The sequence below is a fragment of the Emys orbicularis genome, chromosome 5 (assembly GCF_028017835.1).
Source record: "Emys orbicularis isolate rEmyOrb1 chromosome 5, rEmyOrb1.hap1, whole genome shotgun sequence".
Lineage (NCBI taxonomy): Eukaryota > Metazoa > Chordata > Testudines > Emydidae > Emys > Emys orbicularis.
The window spans coordinates 77,751,777-77,767,241 of NC_088687.1; the positions used below are offsets into that span (position 1 = coordinate 77,751,777).

A 15,465-nucleotide genomic window follows, 5' to 3' on the forward strand; every position below is an offset into this window, starting at 1 on the left:
ATTTCCCTTTCTCATAGGGCAGTTGTGAAGATTAATTCATGAATGTTTGTGAGGTGCATAGATACTACTATGAAGAGTGCCATATAAAAGACCCTTAAACATCTTTGAAATCCTTTAACAAAAGCATTTAATTAAAAATCCATTTACTAGTACTATATGTTCAGCTGTTGTGATGGACAAGCAATTAACTAATTATTTTTATGGCAGGGTTATCTATGACAGTGATGCTGTATCCATCAGAGCAAAAGAATCTAGGGGAAGGGGCAGAGACTATAACATGTGAATATGGAAACTGACTAGAGGATGTTATTCATAGGTGTGGAATTTTGACAGTATTGATTTTCCTTATCTAACTTGTAAACATGATATAATTCCCTGGCTCATACTCCTCTCAAAATTTTGGCTTCATTTCATTTTCTTAACCCAAACATTAAACTATTAGAAAAAAATGAAGGCTTCTTTTATCAAGCTTCTTTTGTACAGATTGTTATGAAAAAGAAATGCCAGTGCCAGTTTCAACATTTCTATGGAAGCAGAAAACTCATACGTTTATTTTATAGATGCAATTGTGTTCCTGTCAACAACTGCAAAGTTGTAAAGAAATTATTTCCCATCCATTTCAGTGGGAAAAGCATTCTAGTTTGAAAGAAGTATTTAAGACAAGCTTCTAAAAGTGTTTAAAAATTCAAATTTTGTCTTGGTATAACTTTATACAGTAGGAAAATGGGATCTTCTACTGTTTTTAATAAAAATAACAAAGGATGAATTCTGTAAAGTTTTGTGCCTTGGTACATGCTGGAAAAAAGCAAGTTTCTAGCATGCAAATTGTTGCCTTATTCTAACTCCAAATGAACAAATGCCATTGAAATAAAGTGAGCTTTCTAAACAGAGTCCTTTAGACGAGCTATTAAGATCAATGCAAATATAATTTAAAATACTTTGAATGTTTATGGTATACTCCTTGCAAAAATCTGAGTGCTTTATAGATATTCAAGAATTATGCCTCATAACATCCATGCAAGGTAAGTATTAATCCAATTTTACAGGTAGAAAAACTGAGGCAAGGAGACATTGAGTCTTGCCTGTGGTCACACAGAAAATTTGAGGCACAGTTGGGAATAGAACCTAGGTTTCTCAACTCCCAAAAGATCATTCTTCCTTCTTAATAGCAATGACTCATTGAATTTACATACCACCAGCATTGTGCCTAGCCAAGGAGTGAGATCTCCTGATCCTGGGGTCACTGGGCACTGGCCCACATGGCTAGTACATGACAGACAGCCTTAAGGCTTTTGGGGATCTATTGGACACAGGGTGCACTGGCCATGTCCTCTTTTTCCAAACTTATTTATCTAGGTATTTATATGGCCTCCATGACCATTTTGTCTGAGTATCTTGTGGGCTGACCCCTGAGGGAATCAAGCAGCCAGTCTACCTGTGCCACGCTCTGCTAAGGAGAATGAGCCAACTCAGATCCACCTATAGCTGAACAATAGTTCATTCAGTAAGGAGCACCTTCAGTCAGGAAGCCCCAGAACAGAGGAAGCTCTTGAGGAGAGAGAGGGGAGCTAGTTAGGAAGCTACTCCTATTGGTGTCTCCCTGGAGAAGAGAGGCTCATGGGGAGAAGGAATGGGCCCAGAGAGAAAGTGTTCCCAGGCAAGGGACCAGAGCAGCTCAGGAGAAGTAACTGAGCATGGGACCTCCTGGGGATGTATGACGGACTGGCAGAGGGATGCACTGTCAAGGGAAGAGTGGCATCCAACGAAATGCCCAGCAGAGGCCCAAGCTCCAGGCAGGGAATTCAGCCTGACAGTGCTTCAGTCCTAAGACTGATTAACCCAGGGCAGAGAATTTAGGATGGAGTAGCTTACTGAAGATTTTATTTGTTTTCATATTATTCCTTTCCGATAAATACATGAGACCCTCCAAAGAGGGTGCTCTTTAATAGTAGAAAAGCCTGCTTGGACTTATTTATACTGTGGGTGAGGGGAAACTGAGCCAGTTGCTCACCTGCAGTGCCATGCCTGACCACTCGGAGTGTGCTGTGGTGACCTCAATGGCATTACACTAAGTGATTTTATCCTCACAACATTTTTGTGAGGTAGGGAAGTATTATTATTTCTACTTTGCATATGGATAACCAAGGCACAAAGAAAATAAGTGATTTTCCAGGGCAACAAAGGAAGTCTAGAAATTAAACTTAGATCTCCAAGTACCTTAACTACAAGACTGTCCAGGAAAGGGATAACATAGAAGCCAAAGATCTCTCTAGTCGAAACGTAGGGGAAACCTCAAGTGTTCAGATTGTTTAATTTAGGGCCCCTTTGTGCTGCTGGATGAGGACAAAGTGACTAGGGCCTCACTCTGCAGCTTAGAGGGAAGAATTTCATGAAAGCCCAAAAATTAAAATGCTGATTATAAATATTTTATAAAAATCTCTGACACCCCATCTGCCTAGAAAATTAGCAAAAACAGGTTTTGTAAAAGCTACACCATATATTTAAATAAACACACAACATGAGCTTTTTCCAGTGAAATCAATGGTAAATAATTTTTTTCTTGCTTGCTTTCTGGAATTCCTTTCATAATGACAAATACATGGCTGTTTCTGTAGAACAAGTTTTTTTTTTCCAATACGTAACTGGAATGTTTTATTTTAACAGGCCTTTGTCATTGTTGGTAATGCAAGAGTGTGGGTTCTGTAATTTATAAAATTTCTGAAATTTTCTTTTAAGCATATAGTAATACATAAGATTTAAAGTTAGGACAACTGGCATACATTTAATTTTTTTATTATATGGGGGGAAATTAAAATTCCAATAAATGAATGCATCACAGTTTTGACTCAAATGCTAGCAGGCTGGGTTGTATGTTACAGAAATAACCCAGTGATCAAATCGGTCAATGAATCAGTGAATTACTCCCAAATTGTAGTATCTACATTTCAAAGTACTAAATTTAAAAACAAGAAATTAATAACTATGCATTTTACATTTAAAATCATATCCTGCATGGAGCAGAGTTTTCAGAGGGGGGAAAAAAAAGCTTTGCCTTGACTGTTACACATTTAAACATATATGGTATATGATGGCTTATTTGAAAATATCATTCCTAAATTCCTAGTACCATACAGATTGCATTTACTGTTCTCTCCCAGTACTGAATCAAATTAATAAGAATTGGAAAAGACAAGACAAATCTGTGAGTGTTTGATATAGTTACATTTAAAAAATCTTATTTAGCTCTAGATTATTTACATGGATGTCGGATGCTAAAAGTGGCTAAATAAGATAGCAGTAGCTTCTCAGTACAAACTGAAACTTCCTATAAATAAAAATGTTCTGCTGTCGGAACTGTGATATTCTTTCTTTAAGTATCATATTAAGATTAAAAGGGGTAAAATCAGAAATCCTTTCAACTGTACAGTAAATCCTGGACATATGGTCCTCAATCACAAGGCTTCTAAATATATGCAACAACTGTATAAAATCTCATCTTCACAGTAACGTGCTACCAATGTTTTGTCAAGGTGGTCTCTCATAAACTTTCTCCCTTACACCCAGATCCAGCAAAGCACTTAAGCATACAAGTAAACCAATTGAAGTAATGGGGTTATTCATGTGCTCCCATAGGAGCTGCTTCATACATTGATTTTAATTGTCCATATAACGCCAGGTCTACACTACGGAGTTAGGTCGATGTAAGGCAGCTTACGTCAACCTAACTCTGTAAGTGTCTACACTACATTGCTCCCACCACTGTAATTGCCCCACTACACCAACCTAATAACTCCACCTTCATGAGAGGTGTAGCACCTAGGTCAATGTAGTTAGGGTGACACAGTGTCTGTATAGACTAGACACTGCGCTACTTACATCGCCTGTCAGCTCTGCATCCTGCCTGGCGCTGAGAGCCTTGGCTCTCATCTTGGCACAGAGCTCCCACCTGCCTAGTTCTGAACACCCGGGCTCTCAGCTCCTCACAGAGCTCCCAGCTGGAAGCCTGGCTGCCAGGCACTGAAAGCTCTTAGCAAACACTCCTGGTGAGGACATGCACTTAGGGTTGCCAACTTTCTAATTGCACAAAACTTTACAGAATTCATCCTTTGTTATTTTTATTAAAAACAGTAGAAGATCCCATTTTCCTACTGTATAAAGTTATACCAAGACAAAATTTGAATTTTTAAACACTTTTAGAAGCTTGTCTTAAATACTTCTTTCAAACTAGAATGCTTTTCCCACTGAAATGGATGGGAAATAATTTCTTTACAACTTTGCAGTTGTTGACAGGAACACAATTGCATCTATAAAATAAACGTATGAGTTTTCTGCTTCCATAGAAATGTTGAAACTGGCACTGGCATTTCTTTTTCATAACAATCTGTACAAAAGAAGCTTGATAAAAGAAGCCTTCATTTTTTTCTAATAGTTTAATGTTTGGGTTAAGAAAATGAAATGAAGCCAAAATTTTGAGAGGAGTATGAGCCAGGGAATTATATCATGTTTACAAGTTAGATAAGGAAAATCAATACTGTCAAAATTCCACACCTATGAATAACATCCTCTAGTCAGTTTCCATATTCACATGTTATAGTCTCTGCCCCTTCCCCTAGATTCTTTTGCTCTGATGGATACAGCATCACTGTCATAGATAATCCTGCCATAAAAATAATTAGTTAATTGCTTGTCCATCACAACAGCTGAACATATAGTACTAGTAAATGGATTTTTAATTAAATGCTTTTGTTAAAGGATTTCAAAGATGTTTAAGGGTCTTTTATATGGCACTCTTCATAGTAGTATCTATGCACCTCACAAACATTCATGAATTAATCTTCACAACTGCCCTATGAGAAAGGGAAATATTATTCCTGTTTTAAAGATAGTGAAACTGAGAAGGAACTTGCACAAGATCATACAGGAAGTGTGTGCAGAGTTAGGAATGGAATCCAGGTGTCCTGGGTCCCAGTGCTTAACCACAAGCCCATCTCTCCTCTATACATGTATCACCTGTGTGCTTTTTTTTTGTTTCCAACTGAAAACTTTAGACTTTAGTCATTTCCTTTTAAATTTTATTTTTGAAAAGAGTGTGATGCCAGTCTAGAAAGATCCATTTCACAACTTCAATATGGCTGTTGCCCATAAGCAAAACAGTTGTACGCTAACCCATTTGGTCTTGTGTAAAGTTTCATCAAGGATACTGTGTGAGATGAACTCTGTATCCTGTAAAGCAATAAGGAGAATATTTGCATAGAATCATAGAATATTAGGGTTGGAAGAGATCTCAGGAGGTCATCTAGCCCAATCCCCTGCATCTCTCTGTGTGTTATATTCTCATGTCCTCCAGAGCAGAGGTTCTCAAACTAGGGCCACCGCTTGCTCGGGGAAAGCCCCTGGCGGGCCGGGCCAGTTTGTTTATCTGCCGCATCCGCAGGTTCGGCCGATCGCAGCTCCCACTGGCTGCGGTTCGCCGCTCCAGGCCAATGGGGGCTGCAGGAAGGGCGGCCAGCACGTCCCTCGGCCCACGCCGAACACTACAGCCCCACTCCTGCCCTGAGGCCCACCCCTTCCCGCCCTTCTCCGAGGCCCCGTCCCCATTCATTCCATCCCCCATCATCTGGGTTGGGGCCAAAAATGAGGGGGTCAAGGTGCAGGAGGGGGCTCCAGGCTGGGGCAGGAGGTTGGGGTGCAGGCTCTTGGGTGGGGTCAGGGATGAGGGGTTTGGAGTGCAGGAGGGGACTCGGATGGGGCGTGGAGCCGAGGGGTTTGGAGTGTGGGAGGGGGCTCCGGGCTGAGGCAGAGGTTTGGGGATGCACGGAAGATGTGGGCTGTGGGCTCTGGGAAGGAGTTTGGGTGCGGGAGGGAGCTCCGGGCTGTGCCAGGGGGTTGGGGTGTGGGCTGCGTGAGGGGGCTCAGGACTAGGGCAGGGAGTTGGGGTGCAGGCTTGGGGAGGGGGCTCAGAGTTGAGGCAAGGTGGCAGTGTGGGAGGGGATGCGGGCTCCAGGAGGAAGTTTGGATGTGGGAGGGGGCTCCAGGCTGGGGTAGGGGGTTGGAGTGAGGGAGAGGTTGCAGGAAACGGGCTCTGGGCAGCACTTACCTCGGGGGGCTCCCTGGAAGCGGCGACATGTCCCTCAGATCCTAGGCAGAGGGACCAGGCAGCTCTGCGTGGTGCGCACTGCCTCCGCCCGCAGGCGCTGCTTCCACAGCCTCGGTTCCCAGCCATTGGGAGCTGCAGAGCTGGTGCTCGGAGCGGGGACATATTGCCGCTTCCGGGAGCCATGCAGAGCCAGGTAGGGAGCCTGCCAGCCCCACCAACCAGATTTTTAATGGCCCAGTCAGCAGTGCTGACCGGAGCCGCTAGGGTCCCTTTTCAACCCGGCTTTCCAGTTGAAAACTGGACACATGGCAACCCTACATGCACTACCGACACTAGGAAGGTAGTGTGGACATGAAAAATTGCAGTAATTACTGCGGTAGCTGTAAGTCGACCTAATATAGGTCAACTCAGTAGTGTAGTGGTAGATAAGGCCTAAATCCATAGAAAGGTTTGTACTTTGTTCCTAATGTATACAAAGAGAATATTGATAATATAGCAGAGTGTTGAACTTGTACACTTTGAAATGGATTGTGATGTGGGAAGCCCTTTTAGGGTTGTCTGGCGTATCTTCTCCAGGGGAGTTTTGTTTTGTTAAATGCTTGATACTTGTCGCAATCTGGTTCACTCCAGAAACAGATTGCTCTCTTAAGAAGTATTTTTGAGTGCCAGTCTTGTCTGGCAGGAGTGATTTAGCAGTGTCCAGAGAGGGTGATGAACTCCATTAAAAAATCTCCCTATTTCGATGTTTTATTCAATTTGGTGTCAGATTTGTAAAAGGGAGCAGCCCCCAAGAGCCTCATTGTTCATCAAATCACTGATTCCTAAACTACATTAAATACTTTGACACTACTGACTATATATAATCTATGAAAAACAAAATGCCAAATGTCGGTGCCTTACACTGAGCAGTGTGATGAATAGGTATTCCATACAACATTCCTTTCATTACCAAATGAATCTCTATTGTATCTAGGAAGTTAGTAAAGGTGTTATATGGCTTTTATTAATAGAATTATGATCTGTGTGGAATGTGAGTTGAGAAGATGCCTTGTGCTTATTTTTCTCCCCTACCAGCTGTTGCTAAATGACGTTATCAATTGCAAATTGTTAGAATAGGGTAGTAGGACAACATTACCCTGTTTAATCATTCACTATGGTTTAAAAGCAGTCAACCTTACCTTTCCAGCAGTGGATCTCCAAAAATGAACCACAACATTATTTCTGATTTATGACCTATAGGGGAAGGAAAGCTGCTAACGTGTCTTAAAACTACTTTTGCATTCTTATGATCCTGAGAGGAGCAGGGGGTCTCCCAGTTTAAATCAGAGCAGTCTCAGGGATGATCTAACTTTGCCTCCTTGGCACTTAGGTTTATGAAGAAAAATTTAAAAACGTGAACTGAGTGTAAACTGATTCAGCCTTGTCTACCTGATTATGCAGAGCCTGCTGTAATCACTCTGAAAAGTATGAATAAACCCCATTTATCTCAGTGGGATATCAACTTTTAAATTTTCATTGTTCGTTTTCTGTTATGCAGAGAGGTACTGGTAAGTGCTTGGACCACAGATCTCTTGGAGATTACATATGAATGGTGGCACCCTTCAATTAATCCGCTTTCACAAGGTTAGTCATACATTTTCAATCCAAAATTCTGCAGCACATTAACATTTTAGGGGCACCCTGTTTAATGTAAAAAGTAACCCACAAAGAACTCCAAAAGAGAAACCAAAAGAACCCACAGCCAGAAAAAATATAGCACAAACCTAAAAATGACTGCGGAAATCTCCTACTATAACTTGTATCTGCAACTGCAGCTCTGACCTTTTTGCCCCAGTATGTGTCATGAGTACAGACGGTAGGAGATTTTTCATGAAAGCGTTTTTTCCTCAGAAAATGCTGTTTTGATTCAATACAATTTTTTCATAAAACTCATCAATTTTGGCAAAAATTTCTGATGAGACAAAAAATAACTTTTTTAATTTAGGAAAATTTCATTTCAGAAAAATTTCAAAATCTTGTTTCAAAATAAAATTTCATTTTGAAATTTATTTTAACTTGTATTTAGTCTTATTATCTTTACATTATTCCATGTAATCAGAAGTAGTACATGTTATATCATGACATTATGAAATGATGTTAGGTCATAATATGCACTACTAGTGGCATGTCATGAAATAATGTGAAATATAAATAATAAAATAAAATAATTTTCAAAATGTTTCTGAAATTAAGTTTTCCTAACCTAGCATTTTTGGAATTTCCATTTTGTTAGTAACTTTGAAAATATTATGGTTTGTTCTGATGTGGGATGAAAACAAATTTTGATACTTTGAAATTTTCCATGAAACAGAAATTCCAAGTTCAATCAGCTGTAATCATGAGCCTATTTCCTGATGCAATCATTATAAAAGTAGAAGCGTCTCCCCGCCCCACCACACAGATCACAGCTGCTGAATTTATATTCACTGGTGAGTTTCAAACATTTACAGTTATTAATATTGCTTATATATTCTAATTAAGTGACCTCTTCTTTAGAAGTCTAAGGAAATACTAAAAAATTTTCCCCTAACAGATAGCTATGCCGCTTCTAACTGTTAAGGGAAAATGTTTTGGGTTGACCCAGAATGGATTTGTTTGTTTGTTTCTTTTTTCTTGGCAAAATGAAAAACACAAATAAAATGAAATATTTTGTTTAACCTAAAATGAAACATGGTGTTTTTCATACTTTAAAAATCATTAAATCTAGCTACATTTCAAAATTTTAGAATTTCTTTTGATTTTTCAGCTGAAACTATTTGCCGAATTCTGCTATTTGCAAATATTTTGTCAACCCGACTTTGCATTTTTTGCAAAAATATTCATCCAAAAATTATGCTCAGTTCTACATCAATTGCATATTTTATTTCTCTTTCCGCAATTGTCATTTCTTGCTTTATTCTTAGCCAGGGGCAGCTCTAGCTTTTTTGCCGCCGAATCTGCAGGCAAAAAAGCTAGGACCTCCCGCAGGCATGCCGCCGAAGGCTGCCTGACTGCCGCCCTCGCAGGGACTGGCAGGGCGCCCTCCGCGGCTTGCCGCCCCAGGCACGCGCTTGGAGCGCTGGTGCCTGGAGCCGCCGCTGTTCTTAGCTTATGAGCTCTTAAAGGAAGGACATTCTGTTACTTTATATCTGGACAGTTCCTAGCACTGCACTGTAGGCACTACAATAATAGAAATAACTGTTAGCTAAATTTTCATAGGTACTGAACACCTACAGATGTCATGTATTTCAGTGAAGTCAACAGGGATCTACCAGAATGCAACAGTGTTCCCTCACTTTCAGGATTGGGGTTTAATACTTTTTTTTTGGTAGATGACCAGGCTAGTCAGCATTCAGCAAACTTTAGTTAATTTACATGCTGCCATAAATTGTTTTGTTTTTCTGGTTACATCTTTAAAATGTAGTCTAAATGATTGCGATGCAAAGCCTTATCATTTTTATTTGCTATGCAGTGGGATATTTAACAATTAAATTGACAAAGTACTTTGTCAACATTTTATATAACTGATGAAGGATTCATAAGAAAACACAAACTATTAAAATGTTTTTGAGTACAGAAAAATAAAGAATGTACCTTCTGGGATAATTTCAAGAACAATATTAGCAAATAGTTAAAATGAAAACATACTGTAATGCAGGAAGGTGCTAATGGCTGCCATTGAGCAGGTCTTTGATCAACAAATCACAGACCTGGTTAAAGTCAGTGGGTGTGCTAGCTACCCTTTGTTCTGGCTAAATAAAGGAATGGTTAAGCCCCTTAACTAATGACACAGCTGAAAACAATAGAAGCCACTGCCCAAGGCAATGTTCCGCATGACAAAGCTTAATGAGAAGTTAAGTTGCCTAGGATCAGGGGTTCCCTGGTTGCAGCAAAACACTGTAAGAGACTTTCTGGTTAGGAATCAGGAGTTGCTCTCCCTATCCAGCAGAGATATAGGGTGTACTGCACTAGTCCAACATAAGACTGCTGCTGGGGGAAACAAGCCCATTAAACAGCCACCTCACTGTTAACCAATTGCAAAGAGGGAAAGGGCTTTACCAGCCACTGTAGAAATTTATCAGGAAGGCATAATTGAACCTTCAACTAGTCCTTGGGCCTTACCCATAGTTCTGGTTAAGAAAGAGATGGCAGCACTAGATTCTGCATGGACCATAGAAAACTAAATGAAGTATTCTTTATCTATTACAGTGAATGGATGAGACCTTGGATGCTGTAGCAGGTTTAGTCTGGTTTTCCACACTGGATATTAAAAGTGATACTGGTAAGTGGAAGTGGATCCAAGGCACAGGGAAAAGACTGCTTTCACACCAGGACAAGGCCTGTGACAATTTAAAATTATGGCTTTTGACTTGTGTAATGCACCAGACACATTTGAGAGGCTTCCGGATAAGGTGTTACATTGCATATTTATTATACCTATCCAAGGGCGCTGGATTCTTCATAAAAGGGGGATGTGGCCCCACCCCTGCTCCCTCTTTCCCCTGAGGCCAGAAGCCAGAGCCTGGCCGGAGTAACAGCCACCCAGCCTGCTGTGGGGAGCCCCAGACCCTCCACCTGCTCTGGGCGGGAAGCCCGAGAGCAGCCCCCGGCCCATGTCCCCGCCCATGGTAGGTGGAGGGTCCAGGGCTCCCCGGGCAGCTCTTACCTCAGCCTAGCTCTGGCGGGGGTGGGGATTCAGGGGGCCGAAGAGCAGCAGCCGGGCCGAGTTAAGAGCTGCCGAGGGGGCCCAGGCCACTGTGGGAAGCCCCGTACCTTACACCTGTCCTGGGCATTGCACCCCAGTGGGCGGGAACATGGGCCAGGGGCTGCTCTTGGGCCCCGCAGATTGGGTGGAGGGTCTAGGGCTCCCCACAGCTGCCCGGGCTCCCCAGGCGGCTCTTACCTTGGCCTGGCTCCAGCTTCCAGCCTGGTCAGGGGGTGGGGCCTTGGGTGGAAGAGGAGGAGAAAGGGGCTGGGGCCTGTCCTGAAATGTGGACGGGCCAGGCTCTCCCACTTTCAAAAGTGGGAGGTCCATGGCCCCAACTGGCCCTCCTGTTCCAGCACCCTGTACCTAGATCAGCGGTTCTCAAGCTTTAGCAACCCAAGGACCCGCATTTTGATTTTAAAAATTTTGGGGACCCCCAACCCTCCTTCCAGCCCTTGGCCCACCCCTTCCCCGAGGCCATGCCTCTGCTCACTCCATCCCCCCTCCCTCCGTCGCTCACTCTCCCCCACCCTCACTCACTTTCACCAGGCTGAGGCAGGGAGCTGGGGTGGAGGAGGGGGTGCGGGCTCTGAGACGGAGTTTGGGTGCAGGAAAGAGTGAGGGGTGTCGGCTCTGGGCTGGGAGCTTGGGTGCTGAAGGGAGCACGCTGTGGGCTTTGGGGCTGGGAATTTGGGTGCAGGAGGGGTTGCGGGTCCTGGGAGGGAGTTTAGGTGTGGGAGGGAGTTCGGGTGCTGGAGGGGGCTCAGGGCTGGGGCAGGGAGGTAGGGTGCAGGAGGGGCTGAGGGGTGTGGGAGGGGGTGCAGGCTTTGGGGGGGAGTTTGGGTGCGGACTCTGGGCTGGGGCAGGGGGTTGAGGTACGGGAGGGGGTGAGGGGAGCTGTGCTTACCTCAGGCAGCTCCCAAAAGTGACTGGCACATCTCTCTGGCACTGACTTCTAGGCAGGGGGCCAAGGGGTCTCCGCGCGCTGCCCCTGCCCGCAGGCACTGCCCCCGCAACTCCTGTTGGCTGAAGTTCCAGGCCAATGGGAGCTGCGGAATCGGTGCTCGAGACGGGGGCTGTGCGCAAAGACCCCCTGTCCCACCCCCTCTCCCCAGGCCTCAAGGACATGCTAACCGCTTCCGGGAGTGGCACAGACCCAGGGTCTCCGCTCCTCCCCCTCCCTCCCAGTGCCTCTATTAAACTGTGAAGGAGGCACTGGAAGGGACTGGGAGGAGTTGATCAGCGGGGCCCATGGACCCCCTGGAGTACCCTTGGGGTCCCCCCATGGGTCCACGGACCCCAGTTTGAGAAACGCTGACCTAATATCGTGGTGCATGCTAAAACCTTTGAACAGGAACAGATACATTTAAAAAACAATCTGTGATAGGTAAGGTTAAGATTTTGTCACGGATATTTTTAGTAAAAGTCATGGGCAGGTCACGGGCTATAAAGAAAAATTCACTGAAGCCTGTGACCTGTCCGTGACTTTTACTAAAAATATCCATGAGAAAATGGGAGCTCAGCTAGGCAGGTGCGGGGACCTGCTCGGAGCTCCAGGGTCCTCCTGCCGCCTGTGAGCTCCAGGATACCACCACCAGGCAGTGAGGGTACCCCGCAGCTCCTGGCCAAGGCAGGCTGAAGTCATGGAGGTCGCTGGAAGAACCGGATTCCATGATTTCCACGACCTCAGAGTAAAAATCATAGCCTTAGTGATAAATTAAAGGCCTGGTCTACACTATGAGTTTAATTTGAATTTATCAGCGTTAAATCGAATTAGCCCTGCACCCGTCCACACAACGAAGCCATTTATTTCGAAATAAAGGGCTCTTAAAATCGATTTCTGTACTCCTCCCCGATGAAGGGAGTAGCACCGAAATCGATATTGCCATTTCGAATTAGGGTTAGTGTGGCCGCAATTCGACGGTATTGGCCTCCGGGAGCTATCGCACAGTGCACCATTGTGACCGCTCTGGACAGCAATCTGAACTCGGATGCACTGGCCAGGTAGACAGGAAAAGCCCCGCGACAGGGGGGACAGTTCAGACAGGAACTTTTGAATTTTATTTCCTGTTTGCCCAGCGTGGAGAGCATAGGTGACCACAGAGAGCTCATCAGCACAGGTAACCATGCAATCCGATAATCGAAAAAGAGCACCAGCATGGACCGTACGGGAGGTACTGGATCTGATCGCTATATGGGGAGAGGAGTCAGTGCTAGCTGAACTACGTTCGAAAAGACGAAATGCCAAAACTTTTGAAAAATCTCCAAGGGCATGATGGAGAGAGGCCACAATAGGGACTCAGATCAGTGCCGCGTGAAAGTTAAGGAGCTCAGACAAGCCTATCAAAAAACAAAGGAGGCAAACGGTCGCTCTGGGTCAGAGCCGCAGACATGCCGCTTCTACGCTGAGCTGCATGCAATTCTAGTTGGGGCAGCCACCACTACCCCACCTCTGACCGTGGATTCCGAGGCGGGGGTAATCTCAGCCACACCTGAGGATTCTGCGGATGGGGAAGAGGAGGAGGAGGAGGAGGAGGAGGACGAGCTTGCGGAGAGCACACAGCACTCCGTTCTCCCCAACAGCCAGGATCTTTTTCTCAGCCTGAGTGAAGTACCCTCCCAAGCCTCCCAACGCAGTATCCAAGACCATGACCCCATGGAAGGGACCTCAGGTGAGTTTACCTTTTAAAATATAAAACATGGTTTAAAAGCAAGCTTTTTTTAATGATTAATTTGCCCTGAGGACTTGGGATGCATTCGCGGCCAGTACAGCTACTGGAAAAGTCTGTTAACGTGTCTGGGGATGGAGCGGAAATCCTCCAGGGACATCTCCATGAAGCTCTCCTGGAGGTACTCCAAAAGCCTTTCCACAAGGTATCTGGGCAGTGCAGCCTTATTCCGTCCTCCATGGTAGGACACTTGACCACGCCATGCTAGTAGCAAGTAATCTGGTATCACTGCATGACAAAGCCTGGCAGCGTATGGTCCCGGTGTTTGCTAGCATTCAAGCAACATCCGTTCTTTATCTCGCTGTGTAATCCTCAGGAGAGTGATATCGCTCATGGTAACCTGGTTGAAATACAGGAATTTAATTAAGGGGACAGAGGTGGCCCTTCCTACTGGGCTGTTTGCCTGTGGCTGAAAAGAAATCCTTCCTTGTAGTAAGCCAAGCGCGGGGGGCAGGGGGGGATTGGCGCTGAGCTTTTCACGTTTGGCTAGCAGGAATCTTCCCTGATACCGGCCACACGGTGGGGGGAGGGATAAAGCGATCATCCCAGAGAATTGGATGGGGGGGGGTTAGTTTGTTTTCTGCTGCTGCAGGTTAACAGGAAAACCACAGCACTCTCTCCCTTTTTTCCCTCCCTCCCTCCAGCAGCTGCAAATTTTTCAAGCCTCCCTCCTCCGTCCCGAAGGCTATCAAAGATAAGGCGTCGGAAAAAGAGGACGTGAGACGAGATGTTTGCGGAAATCATGGAATCCACCCGCAATGAAAGAGCTCATCTGAATGAGTGGAAGGACACGGTATCAAAGTACAGGAAAGATGCCAGTGAACGTGAGGACAGGAGGGACCAACGCGAGGACATGAGGGACCAAAGTGAGGACAGAAGGGACCAAAGTGAGAAGAGGAGAGATGCTCGAGATGAGAGGTGGCGGCAGGAAGATCAGAGGAGGCAGGATGCAATGCTGGGGCTGCTGCGTGAGCAAACAGACATGCTCCGGCGTCTGGTGGAGCTTCAGGAATGGCAGCAGGATCACAGACTGCTGCTACAGCCCCTGTATAACCCCCCTCCCCCCTCCCCATGTTCCATAGCCTCCTCACCGAGACGTGTAAGAACGCGGGGGGGGGGAGGGAGACTCCGTGCACCCTCCCATTCCACCCCAGTGGACAGCCCTAGCAAAAGGCTGTCATTATTTTAACCTTTTTTTAGTGACCTTTTCCTTCCCTCCGATCCTCCTCCCAAACCCCACCCGGGCTACCTTGTTAGTGTTCTCCCTCTTTTTATAATCAATTAATAAAGAATAAATGATTTTTAAACTATAGTGACTTTATTTCCTTTGAAAGCAAGCTGTGATCGAAGGGGGAGGGTGGATTGCTTACAGAGAATGAGTCAATCAAGGGGGCGGGTTTTCATCAAGGAGAAACAAACAGAACTTTCACACGGTAGCCTGGCCAGTCATGAAACTGGTTTTCAAAGCTTCTCTGATGCACCATGCTTCCTGGTGTGCTCTTCTAATCGCCCTGGTGTCTGGCTGCGCGTAATCAGCAGCCAGGCCATTTGCCTCAGCCTCCCACCCCGCCATAAAGGTCTCCCCTTACTTTCACAGAGATTGTGGAGCACACAGCAAGCAGCAATAACAATGGGGATATTGGTTTGGCTGAGGTCTGAGCGAGTCAGTAACATGCGCCAGCGACCTTTTAAACGTCCAAATGCACATTCTACCACCATTCTGCATTTGCTCAGTCTGTAGTTGAACAGCTCCTGACTACTGTCCAGGCTGCCTGTGTATGGCTTCATGAGCCATGGCATTAAGGGGTAGGCTGGGTCCCCAAGGATAACTATAGGCATTTCAACATCTCCAACGGTTATTTTCTGGTCCGGGAAGTAAGTCCCTTGCTGCAGCCGTTTAAACAGAGTAGTGTTCC

General features: G+C 45.0%; 1 protein-coding gene across 2 annotated transcripts in view; it reads right to left on the reverse strand.

Annotated features, from left to right (window-relative positions):
* ASB5 (ankyrin repeat and SOCS box containing 5) overlaps positions 1–15,465 on the reverse strand; it is a 60,921-nt gene that overhangs the window by 35,995 nt on the left and 9,461 nt on the right. The window contains exon 2 of one of the 2 annotated variants that reach the window (XM_065405290.1): positions 12,796–12,806. The exons of the other annotated variant lie outside the window; for it this stretch is intronic. Within the exon in view, the coding sequence (XP_065261362.1) occupies positions 12,796–12,806 (11 nt within the window). The remainder of the gene's footprint in view (positions 1–12,795; positions 12,807–15,465) is intronic. 2 annotated transcript variants of the gene reach the window in all.